Source organism: Mugil cephalus, chromosome 10 (genome assembly GCF_022458985.1).
Source record: "Mugil cephalus isolate CIBA_MC_2020 chromosome 10, CIBA_Mcephalus_1.1, whole genome shotgun sequence".
NCBI lineage: Eukaryota > Metazoa > Chordata > Actinopteri > Mugiliformes > Mugilidae > Mugil > Mugil cephalus.
The window spans coordinates 18,229,438-18,242,579 of NC_061779.1; the positions used below are offsets into that span (position 1 = coordinate 18,229,438).

Genomic DNA, 13,142 nt, shown 5'->3' on the forward strand with positions numbered 1-13,142 from the left:
GCCACATCCTGTAGACACTCGCTTTAATGAGAAAGGGAGTTTCAGTGGAAGGCTGCAGCCGAAAAACAAAACGCACTCATGCCTGTAATAAGTCAAACAACAGTGAATGTTTAAGGCACTGCAGGTGGCCTCGTGATCAGTGAAAGTCACCATCAGCTTTCCCTTTTAACCACTTTTAGCCCCCCCGGGACAATTTGCACAGACAAATATTGTCTGTGTTTTTGTAGGTTAAAACTGAAACTGTTACAGCTCAGCGACCATCGTGCGCTGTAGCACTGGCTAACGCCCTGCACCATTCATATGAGTTCCAACGGACGGAGCAAAATTCATCTTAGGTAGAAATTAGCAATTTGAAATGTCATCATGTCTTGTTGATGAACCTGAATAGGTGAAAAGATTTTACTTAATAACAAATATTAAGGGGTTTGATACTTTTTATGTCAGATAGTGGCACAGCTCTATCTTTATAGGGTAGTAACATTTATGAATAGACACGTGTTAGCAACAAGGTGGTGCATGAGACCTGACAGCAGCTTGTGTGACTTGGGGAGAGAGACACCGTTAACTTGCATTGCTAACCCTAATTTAAATTCATATGCATTCGTATCTCTCAACACTTGCCTTATGACTCCAACTTCTCGCCAGTCATTTGCAAGTGCGCCGTGGCAGATTCAGATGCCTGATTCTGTGCCCGTTTTATGATTGCCTGCATGAGTGAATGCATTTCGCATGATTAAAATGCTGCACCGCAGTTAAATGTCAGCTCGCTTTGCATGGGCAGCAGGAGTCATTGTACTTCCCCTTTTTTTTTTTTTTCTGGTTGCACATCTTTTTTTTTTCCATCACTTCCTCTTTAATGTAGTCTTATCTGAAGACACTGGGTAGATTTCCGTTTGGACCTTCGCGGAAGTGCAGCTATTTTTCGCGGGTGCACAACCGAGGTGTGTCCTTAAAATAACCAACCACCCGTATCATCGCGGACAAAGCACCTGAGAGCATCTGAAATGCTTGCAATGGTTGTCTCTGGACCGGTACATACTAAATGAACTCGAATAAAAAGGGTGATTGGGCGTGGCTCACTAACTTTTTAAATAAAATAAGAATCTAACTGGGTGGATACGTTTTGATGCCAAGCAGAAAGACTAGAGTTAAATATACTACGGTTAGGCTATAAACATCAATGCAATGATTTAAATAAAGTATATATTAGTAGTATATGTCCATGTATATATTTTCAAGCACAAGTTTTGGAGCATTTGTTTATGAACATCTAAATGTCATGACTGTGAAGATACTCAGTCATCCAGGTCGTGGTATACCACATAGTGAAGACAATGGTAACAGTACTTGTTAAGGTTCAACAGCCCAATAATTCCAGTTGCCTTTCTATTACTGTCGTAACCAAATGCACTGAAACTGATATGTGACAAGTGTATCTTTTACTGGTGCCTGTTCCTAAAAATGTACGCAGCACAAAGACTATTGAACACGTAGAGCCTTTTCAGTTTGCAGTGTACTGGTGACAGGTAATGAAACCTTCCGCTGTAACCGTCTCCGTGTCCTCCTGGAAATTCTGCATTTCACTTCAAAGAGTGGAAAAACTGAGTTGAGACATGCAACGCTCTCATAAAAAGTATAGTTCACTGATAACCACCTGACAGCGCATTCTGTTCTCTGGAGACCTGTCTGAATAAGCCGCTGTAAATTATATTCAGCCTTTCACAGTGTCTCTTTGTGAACGTCTTAGAGCTGGTTTTACTTCAGTGTGCAGATTCCACATGCACCGACTAAAAAAAAAAAACAAAAACAAAAAAAACACCTGTTACATTTCTTAGATTCATGACGTGGTGACACACGTTTCATGTGAGCCTGCTGCGTCCTGTCCACACCTCATGGAGCAGGATGCCAGTTTCTGTGCATGAAGTATGACACCATGTGGTCGTTTGGGGAAAGGCAAGAGACAGTGTCTAGAGACACTCCAAGAGGTCAGTTCCTCACAATCTACGCTAAAGCTCTTCATTGTGCAATGTTAGTTGCAAATAGTCGCCTGGAAAAGGTGACGTGTGGAACATAGAGCTGAGCTGAGAAGACTTAAAAACATTAAAAAAAATCTGGGCTAATGCATCGCACAGACTGTTCCTGCAAGGGAGGAAATCCTGGACGTGATCTGCGACCGGAACAAAAAAATTCAACATGTGAAACCGAGTTTGTTAAAATATTTTCAATCTATTTTTGTAAAGCAAATGAAAAAAAAAAAAAAAAAAAGATGGATTTTTTTTAGAAGCGTGAGCGGTTTGAAAACAAATGAAGATCCACAGATGGGTTTGACAGAAGATCTGTGTACAGTTTCCATGTTGACAAGATTTACATCTTAAAGTCTGTGACTACACAGACCGTCCACCTTTAATATTGAAATATCAGCGAAATGAATTACAATACAAGCACAGCTACAGTATAACTCCAGGACTAATCCATATGAGGGGCAAAAAAAATACAAACTTTAAATTTAAAAAATGTACAGAAATTACAGAAAATCATGTTTAAAAACCAATATGTGAAAATGGATTTAACAGGTCAAAATCCTAAGAAGAAAATGCACTTGGCGTGGGAATTGGTATTTACAAATTTATACATGCCTGATGCTGTCTTCGTTATATATACATGAAATCTGTTTGACACCGCAGGAAACAGGAGAAACGCTCGAGATAGTGGTCACTTGTTTTCGTGGAAAGAAACAGAAATAAAGACGACAGGTGTGGGTTGCTCTCTGTTCTGTTCTGCGACAAACCGCCACGGTCTCCGTGAGCGGACGCCGCTGACAGCATTTACAACGACTGGACGCCAAGAACGACAAGCAAACAGTTTTTAGGCGAATAGTGGAAAAACCACAGAGCCCACGGGAGAGCTAAGGCCGAATATGTGCTGGTTGAAGCCTTTTTTCTTATCAACTCACGATGCATCATGGCTGACATCATTAAAAAAAAAAAAAAAAATCAATCAGAAGTTCGTATCAGCCACTGTTTTGACTTTCTTTTTTTATTTTACAGCAGTGCCACGAGAGTTTATTGATGGCTTTAGTCCAAGGAAAGTCCAAATATGTGCTTTTTGCATAGTCTCAGTGTGGTTTGTGTTTCTTTTTCTTGTGTTTTTTGTCCTTCTTCTTGTTGGAGCATTTGACGCAGAACCACGACTGGTCTTCGGGAGGCGCTGTGAGGATTCCAACGCAAGGCCTGGGCAGACAAGAGAAGAAGATGTTTGTGAGAACAAAGCTATTTTTACATTTGTACTAGAGGTATGAGAGCACATGTGTTGGGTTCGGTGAGACACATTTGTCTCTTTGGTATGTCCTGTCATATGAGTTACGCGCACAGAAGGAAAGCACTCACTGTCCTTAAGTTGTGAGACGCTCAAGCAGCAAGTGGAAATGCGGACATGAAGTACTTTTTAAAGTATTTTTGGGAGGAACTTTTACTCTTTACATCACACAGATAAGACTGCAGGCTGGAATCGAACCAGCGCCACGGCAATGAGGATTGTAGCCTCGGTCCATTGGGTGTTGGCTTATTACTTTACACAATATGTACTTCAAGAGTGACAAAGACGCAACATTAACATGACCGTACAATGAACTAGTGAACCAACTCACCGCTGTACAGGAAAAAAAACAACGATTTAGCAACTTTTTTTTCTTTTGAATTATGGCCCATAAACTCCTGTATGTGTATTAGTTACATCTATCCCCTGTTGATGCAACAGCGGTGCGACAAACGACATCTGAACCAGATTCGAGTAGCTCCATTAGTGCGTAGTTGTGTAAAAGTGTTGAATAGATTAAGTTAATGTGGTCAAAATAAGGACTCGTCACACGTGGAAGACTTGTTAAAGTGTTCTATACCAAGATCTGGATCAAATGCAAAGGAAACACTAGAGTTGGGTGATGATTTGGTAATATTATGACTTCCCTGTAAAGTATAGAGACAATCACACAAATGAGTCAAATTATACCACTCAGCTATGCTATACTGGTTCTTGCCATGCGTTAATAATCTTTGTGGACTTTTGTTTCCATCTTCTTAACATGAGTTAATATGCACATTACAAAGATGAACCATTACTGACATAAAGATACTTTGTCTTAACGAATAATTTGACTGTGATCAATATGACAAGGACTATGGCCACCTCACAAAAACCCAACAATCTGTGCCTTCAAACCTGAGCATGTATGTACCAAATTATGAATATAATGACCCGTACTTTCTTCCCAGAACAAAATGCTGTATTTTACTGACTCCCTGACTCTTTCCATCAGAGAAGGAGAATACAGCGTAGTAAAGGCTCTTACCAGTGATACCAGTCGTCACAGTCATCACATCCTATCATGGGACTGCCGTCATCAGGTTTGTTGCATCCAGGGCAAATCCAGATCTGGTTCCCCCATTCGTCTCGAATCTGGGATGAACACAGGCAACAGAAGGTGTCAACAACGCACCACTCAATGGTAAAGTAGCTACTACATAAACACAGCAGACGCTACTAAAAAGGAGATAAATACGGTGGAGAAATCTCTATAGAAGGCTCAACATAAGTATGAGCACTCACCACGTAAGTACTGACAGTCTCGGTCACTACGCTGCGGACCGGTGGTTTCATGGAAGCGCCATGAGGAAGCATAGGAGCCGGGGCGAGAAGAGACGACGACGGCAGAGGAGCGGGTGGGAGCGGCGTGGGAGGCGGGGGCAGAGTGGGTACGACTGGGGCGAGTATCGGGGGCGGCGGAGGCGTCCGAGGACGATTCCCAGGCCCCGACTTGGCAGCGGGGGTCTTGGGCACCGGCGTCTTGGGCTCTGAATTTGGAACCACCTTGCTGATAACACTGGTGAGGGACAGAGACAAGATACAAAACAGAGTGAACAGACATCTTCTCGATCCTTGTCAGCTACAAGAATGATGGATGGTGAAGGGTTTTAAATGTGAAAGTTCCCAAAAGATAAGTAGAAAAACTGGATATTGTGTTAACTGAATTGCTTTGATTCAAAGCAGGGACGAACCTTTTGAAAAATAATCTGAATTGAGTCTGAACAGATGTGTTCAAGAAGTCTAACACTGCAATAATGCCACAGACACATTTCACTCTGCCTCACAGTAAAGAGCTAGTACGAGGAAAAACTCTTTGCTCAACATGTAAAGAGTTGATGTTAATACGATAAAATAAATAAATACTCACATCTTGTCCTGGCCTGCTCCCACTCTGAGGGTCAGTCTGGGGATAACTGGAGATGGTAAGGCCGCTGGAGTGTCTGTTTTTATCTGAGGATGCAAGAAGAATGAGGTCAATTTCACTTCTACGCTCTCACACAGACACAATGACAAAAACGGCAAAAACTAAAGTTACCTTTTCCAATCGAATCCTCTCCTTTTCTTTCTCCTTCTCCTTTTCCCGTTTCTCCTTCTCCCTCTCCTTTTCTTTCCTCTTCTCTTCTTTCTCCCGCTCCTTTTCTTTGGCCTTCTCTCGCTCCTTGTCCTTCTCCTTATCCTTCTTCTTCTTCTTCTCTTTCTTGTCTTTCTTCTTGTCCTTCTCCTTGCTCTTCACCTCCTTATCCTGGAGGATCGGGGCGAGAGGAGGCAGCATGGAGGGGATGCGCAGGCAGGTCGAGGGGCTGAACAGTGGTTGGGATTCAATCAGAGAAAAGGCGGATAACGCAGACTGCTTCTGCTTGTCCTCCTTGCTCCGGTCTTTACTCTTCTCTTTCTTGTCTTTGTCCTTTTTACTCTTTTCTTTATCCTTCTTTTTGTCTTTATGCTTCTCCTTCTCCTTCTTCGGAGCGTCTCCTTCTCTTGATTTGATTTTGATGGAGCCCTCAGGCAGAGTGAAATCTCGCAGAAGAAAGTGGTCATCATCCTTGACTCCAAACTCTTTCCAGGGCATCTTGCCATCCTTGGAAAAGTCCTTGTTTTTCTCCCTGTTCTTATCCTTATTCTTCTCTTTGAGTTTGCCCTTGTCCTTTTCCCGATCTTTGTCTTTGGGCTTGTCTTTCTCCTTCTTCTTCATCTTAGTTTTCAGCTCCTTCTTCGGTTTTTTCTTGACGTCTACCGGCGGCACCAGCTTGTTCTTGTCCTCGAACACCTTGAGCAGAGGTTCGGGTGTAGGTGGCGAGGCCGAGCCCGATGACAGGTAGTCTGCTTGGTTCTGAGCGGGGGCCGACGGCCCGCCCTGGTTGACCTTACGGATCACCTCGTTAATTGAATCATCCATAGTCCAGTTTCCTAGGCCTACGTGCGGCGGCGGCAGGTGAAGAGGCGTTGAAGTGTCTCTTAACAAGTTGCTGCCCCCAACCGGGACCTTAGGTGTAGACTGATCCGTGATGGTCAGTCTCCTGGGGCTGGAGAATCCATTACTATCCGAATCAGAGCCTGAGGAGAAAGCGAAGGGATCGGGCTCCCGCTCAGCACACGCCCTCGCAATCACAGCATCGATGGAGTCATCGATGGCTGTGTTATCAGGCTCCAGTTTCTTGAACGGTCCCTCAGCCATCTCCCGGTCCTCAATGTTCTGACGCATATGGATGTTCTCTTTGCCCATCCTCTCACTCAGCGCTAACAGCGGTAGATGGTGCACACTATCTGTTTTGCTTTGAGGTTGACATACTTTAGCTGAACCAGCTGGACCCATCTTTGGGCTTTTGGGGCTTTTAGGACTCTTCGTCCTGCCTGGGGATTTCTTCCTTTCCTTAGACGGCTTTGGAGAATGGATGGGGCTGCCAACTACTGGAACAGGAACGACCCCTTTAGGTGACTTAGTCCGTTGTCTGCCAGGGGATGAGACCTTAGGCTTTCTCCCTGGAGTAGTGAGGCCCTTTTGATCAGAGTGTTTTGGTATTACTGGCTGAGGTCTGAAGGAAGGCAGGGTTCCAGACGGTGCTTCAGGTGACAGGGGGTCAAGGCTGTCATGAGAAGGCAGAATGCCCGGGGGAACACGTTGCGGGTTGAGAGAGGTAAGGGGCTCCCTGGGCTCAACCCCCCATTCTGGGCTGAGGCCGGGGTACATGCGCGGTCTCTTGGAGGTTGGCATCATGCCCATAGCGGCGTCGGGACTGTCCAGGTGCCTCTTTAGAGGGTGGTTTTCATCATTAACCGTCTCGTCTTCATCTATTTCCTCCTCGTCCTCCTCCAGAGCCACCTGCATGGCTTCGGCTGAGGTGCCCATGTCAGCAAGAACCTCTTCCTCCTCCTCTTCTACAGACGAAAGGGACGGACAGGACGTTAGTGATGCATTGTTTACAGTTTGCATTGCATTAATTCTCACAGCGTTGTTTTGATTAAATATTCCAATAGATTTGCCCTGCTCCAAAAATAAGGTGCGTTGCAGAATTTAATAAGTACACCAAGGTTTTCTAGCTGACCTCCTACCAGAAGCGTTAAATCATGAATGCACAAGCATCATTGGCCCCATGTCACTCGGGGTGCACTTCACTTTTGTAAATGAGAGACTGCAGTCTCGGTTTAATTAAACACATTTTACTGACCCTATGTTGGTGGAAAAATCTATTTTATCCATTTAAAATGGAAACGATAACAAAAATGTGAAGACGTGCAAATACATTTTAGTCAATGCCATTTACTGTACAACAAATGTTTTCCTTAGCTTTTGTTGAAAATGTTTTAGAGAAAATGTAGTTGGTGGTGTTAATCTACACTGCACATTTCCTTTCCAATATTTAGTCCATGCTCACCGACTTACAACCCGATGACATGTCATTAAAAGGAAAGAAACTACGTAAAACAAACACAGCCGCTGGCTATGAAAACAACAATTCTCTTGGAAACACTCTTACTAATAATAGTCAACAAAACAAAACTGAAGTGAATATTTATAATCAGCTATTTTGCTGTCAACTATTAAATGACAAATATAAATGAGGTATTATGCACCTAAGATTAACTCAGAACACGAGGAAACCTTTGGGTATGCAGAGTAATGTGCATTCAGCTACTACATGTACTGACCTTCCTGTAGGGAGACCAGGGGTGGCATGTAATCTGGAATGTAGTCCTTCCTTTCCTCTGCATCTCGGACTCCAGGCTGGGGAAACTGCATGACATTGTTTTTGCTAACAGGGAAGAGTGGCGTTTGATGGGTGAAGGCCACAGGCTCCAGGTTGTGGACGTAGTCCTCCAGTTCACTCAGGCTCACCCCCAGGAGTCTGAAGGCCTGGCTGACATCATCCAGGACTGGATCTGTTCTCCCATCTGAAATGAAGAATGAGAATCCATGAAAAATCTACATCTACTCCTTGTTAAACTGTACATTTAGGGTCAAAAGTTTGACTGCATCTAGTAACTTGCACATACGAGGCAGCCTGATGGAGGCTAGAAGTGGTGCTCAACAGGTATCACAGTGGTAAAGATAATCATTGTAACGATAATACATCACTGGCTGCACCAATACACGCGACTATTGGCTCCTCACAATGATTAAAAAAAATAAAATAAAAAAAATAAAAAGCTGCACGTCCCCTGTAATAACTATAAACGGAAGATGCTTAGCGTTGTAGCTACTGTACTTTTTGACACATCAACCTTTGCTAGGGGGCGCCAGCAACAGAAGCGGTCAAAAACAACGTGATCGACTAGTTCAGTTTTGCGGGTTAAAAAGTAATGAGAGTACTAAACAGGGCACTTACACAGCTCAGAGTACCGATGGCAGACCCTGGCCAGCTGCTGGATGTATCGATGCAACACATCGGACAGCAGATCGCACGCAGTGAGCTGAACCGCATCCCAGCCCAGAGCCTGGCAGATCTGCGCCACCGAAACACGCAGCAGCGAGCGGGCATAGCTCTCGCACATCTCGCTGACTTAGTTACGGTATTAATTCCGGTCACTTCCTCTTCAAAAACATGCTCCCGGTCTTCATGTCTCACGGAACCCCCGGGGGGCTTGGGAAAACCCACTACCGCGGTTAAATTTGGACATCTACTTCAGTAAATATATTGGCGCTTTTGCCAGAGTCGCCATCTTGATTCCATCGATAGACCCGTCCCCGAAATCAATTGTGCGCATGCGCACAAGCGACCGTCAGCCACCAGCTCTCTGCGGCTCATCTCCGTCTGAACATGCGCAGCCCGAACCCGTGACCAGCAGCTAGTAGCATGTAGCTACACGGAAACTGCAGATTACTCATGACCATTACAAATCTTCACTGAACTCATGGTAGACAAGCACAGTCTCCGTACACTCAGCCAGGAATCATTTTAAAGTAAATAATAATTTATTATACGGTTAGTTTCAGTTTTCACTTCCTAAAGCTGAGTCACTTGGAGGTATCGCTATCGACTGACTCCAACTTCCGGTGTCCAAGTAATTTGAGTGTGGCATTTTTCTTGTGAATAAACGTAAGTGTGCATGGCGAGTCGTCTCAATATTCACCCTATTTGTTTATTTTATTTTATTTTATTTATTTATTATTGTTCAGCAGGTAGCTGAGTTTGGAAACATAGTTTACTTCTATTTCCAGGCTCATTTTTTCAACCTTTAGTGTCTTTTGCCTGCAAGTTTAATTTCCCACACTGGGTGGTGCTGGATTATTAAATAAAATCAAATCTCCTGACTTGCAGTGTCACTTACATAGAAACCCATTTACCCCAGTGCGGAGTTAAAGGCGGTGGAAAAGATCTGATTAGTCATTATTGTGAGAAACTTTCAATTTCTTTCAATTTAGTTTTATTTCTATAACATCAGCAGCAATACAGATGGCCTCAAGAATCATTACAGAACCCAGCCTATAACCCCCAGAGCTAGAAGTAAAACAATGGTGGCAAGGGGAAAAAAATAAAATGAACCCAGCTCATATGGGGTGTGAACATCTCAGTTTACCTACAGAAACAAATGACGAGACAGAAATAAACAGAATCTGAAATCTGAAAGCTTTCATTCTTTAATCAATACATTAATCGCATACCACCCTCCTGTCTCTCCTTACACTGTATTAGAGAAGGGAGTACATTATGTACAAGATGACTGTTGTTTCAAGTCCCACAACAGAGGGACTGGGTCATCAAAAGAGAACATGAAATTTACTTCCAAAGCATTTTTTCTTGGACGTAATATAAACCTTTGTGTGAATACACCAGTTGTTATGCATACATTATTTCTCACCAGTGATGTGTTATCATTTCAAAAACTAAAGCTGATAGCAGCTTTTAGCATAATGCGTTTAAAGAAACACACACAAAAAGGATTGAGAGACATTGTTTGGATATTTTCAGTAACCCTGTCTTGGCCCTGCTGTTCTCTGTGCTTCCAGTTCCGTGTTTTTGTTCTGTCCCTCTGTTTTTCTCCCGTTCATTAGGCACATTATTAGGCACACCTGGGGAGGAGACTGGTAAGAACACCCGATCCAGCTGCAGCCAATCTTAATCAAGTGCACTTTAAAAGGATTGCCGTGGCGTCCCTCTTGTGCCAGATAGTTACGCTTCACTTGGTCTGTACCAGAGCGTAGGCTTCATCTAAAGTAAGATATTGGAAACTTCTTGTCGAGAACTAATTTTTATCCTTTGTGTTTTTTCTCTCTTTTAGTGCCTCCTTAGAAGAGCTGGTCTCCTGCCCAGGCAGCCATTTTTGCGTTTTCTACTGCTGGAGTTTCCAGTGTCTCTTGTTCACCTTTTGCCCATTTTTAGTTTTTTTGGTCTTTGTACTCTTTGCCTGACGTTTTGTATTAAAATTGTTCTCATTTACTTCACCTCGAGTTTCTTGGTCTCTTGCATTCTGGGTCCGACTTCAGGCAGACTGAGTGACATGTTGAAGTTTTCCTCTTTGATTACTGCTATTGTTCAAAAATGTGTGGACAATTCAAAAGTAATTTTTACTGACTACAGATCAGTTGGAAATATTTCAGGCAGTAATGGACCAAAAGCCAGCAGCCACAGTGATCTGTTAGATGAAGAGCTGCAGATGACAGGGAGCAGCTTCTCAGGGAGGTAACCAACTACTTTTTCTGTACCATATGCCAGACTGATGCTGTTTGCAGCATAAAATCAGGTCACAGTTGCTCAGAGAATGATGGGAAAAAAAAAAATTATAACATGACTTCTCTAATGAAACAACTGTTTTTTTGCTTCCTCCAGATCTCTGTGACCAGTCTTTAAAAAAAGTAATTTGCTATCATCAAAAGTAACTACATGTAACACTACAGGTGTGCCACTGATTATGTAATAAATTAGATTTTTATTCATTGATGAATGAATGCACAAGAAGAGACATTCGCCACTAGTGTCACTACATTAATACAACCTATAGACCTACCTCTTTAGTGTGTAGTCACATCACTTTTTTTTGCAGAGCCTTGCAGATGAAGTCTGTAGGTTTCTCTTCTCTCGATAGCAACAGAACTACTAAGAGTCTACTACTTTATCAGCCTTACTGACTGGCATATTCACATTTCTGGATATCTTTTTTAATCCCTTTCCATTTTAAAGGGCACCTACTGTTTCTTGCAGGTACATTGTAAGTTTCTTTTGCTTTCCCCACTATATATACACAATTATGTGATAACAATGCTTTCATCTAACCACCATCCCCTTAGTAATTATTTTTTAATCAAGTATTTTTTCCAAAAAATGTTAAATATTTCATAAATTCTGCCAGCGTATGTACATTTATGGATGGTCCTCCTTATGTGTCCTACTTAAAAATGGACTTCCTCAGGGATCCAATCTGGGCCCTCCACTGATTTCCATGCATGTGCTTCCACTGGAGTAAATCTTAATTGTTTGTTTGTTTTTTTTGTCTTTACGACTCAAACAGAAATTGTGATCATGACTCTTTCTGCCTCTAAACGATACCAATTGTTTGGCGTCTGGTTTGGACCAACCATTGAACAAAATCTCAGGGCTTCTTTTTTTTTTTTTTATTTGAAACTCAAATGACAAATGTGCAGCTTTCAGTTTAAGTCGGTCTCTGATGTTGCACATTTCTTACAGACATTGGTCCATCAATGATGGCTAAGCATCCTGGCCCAGATCCATGAAAACAGGCCCAAAAGACATTACCACTCCAACATGTAACAAAATAAGGTTCTGATGCTGGAATGCTGTATTTTATTATCTCCAAACATGAAAACACAATGCTTCTCATGTCCACATGTTGTGTAGCAAGCTGCAGACGGGCAGAAATATTCTTATTGATAGAGCAATGGCTTTGACCTTGCCACTCTGCCTTGTTCACCATGGTTGTCCAGTGTATCTCCTGATGGTCAATTCACAGGTGTCAACTTGGGTGGATTAGCTCAAATGGGCGTTCATTCAAGACATAGCAGGATCCACGTCTGTATTCTCCAAACCTCATTTGAGGAACTCTGGGGAACCTTAGCCCTGTGTCCATAGCAACTGTGCCTTAAGCAAGCACCTGACCCCAAATTTGCTTCCTGGTTGCTGTAAAAGTGTAGTGTACACACTGCTTTGTGAATGGATGGATGGATGTGACATTAAGATCAATGATTAATTGATTATTTTATTTATTATTAGCCAATGTGAGAGAGACCTTTAGTTGCTTACCCTGGGTTCCTTTGTGACCTCAGACTATTATGTGTTTTGCTTTAGGGTGATCTTTGTTGGGCAACCATGCCTGTGGAGGGTAACGGCCATCTTCAGTCCCCTCCATTTGTTTGCAAGCTGTCTGTGGATTTGTGGAATCTACAGCTCTGTAACCTTTGCAACCAATCAACAGCTCCTTTGTCCATGCCATCATGACTGATAAAGTCGTGATTTTTTTTAAACAAAGCACTGAACAAGAGTCTCATTACATTGATTGGAAACACTTCTGAACAAACTGACTCTAATTAGGCCTTGAAATGAATTTGTTTTCCTGGAGGTGCACTTCCTTTGCAACTCGTAGACGTGTAATATTGACCAATTTTCCAGAACAAACATATACAAAAGTATAATATTTCTGTTTCATTTGTTTAATTGGGATCTCTTTGTTTACTTTCAGGACCATTGAGTAATTTTTATGCAGAAAGTATTAGGTTTGCAAATACTTCAAGCAAAACTGTATATCATAAATAGTCTTAGTACTATCATTATGTACAATGTTCATTGCATTGCAATGTATAAAATAAGATTCATAAGGAAATACACACAATG

General features: G+C 42.5%; 1 protein-coding gene across 1 annotated transcript; it reads right to left on the reverse strand.

Annotated features, from left to right (window-relative positions):
- Positions 1-2,319: 2,319 nt before the first annotated feature.
- Positions 2,320-9,033, reverse strand: taf3 (TAF3 RNA polymerase II, TATA box binding protein (TBP)-associated facto). The gene is made up of 7 exons (XM_047596082.1): positions 8,685-9,033; positions 8,008-8,250; positions 5,396-7,236; positions 5,228-5,310; positions 4,603-4,876; positions 4,346-4,452; positions 2,320-3,230 (listed from the first exon to the last, which is right to left on the reverse strand). The coding sequence occupies exons 1-7, from the start codon at positions 8,848-8,850 to the stop codon at positions 3,116-3,118; spliced, it is 2,829 nt and encodes a 942-aa protein (XP_047452038.1). The 5' UTR covers positions 8,851-9,033; the 3' UTR covers positions 2,320-3,115.
- Between the last annotated feature and the right edge of the window lie 4,109 nt (positions 9,034-13,142).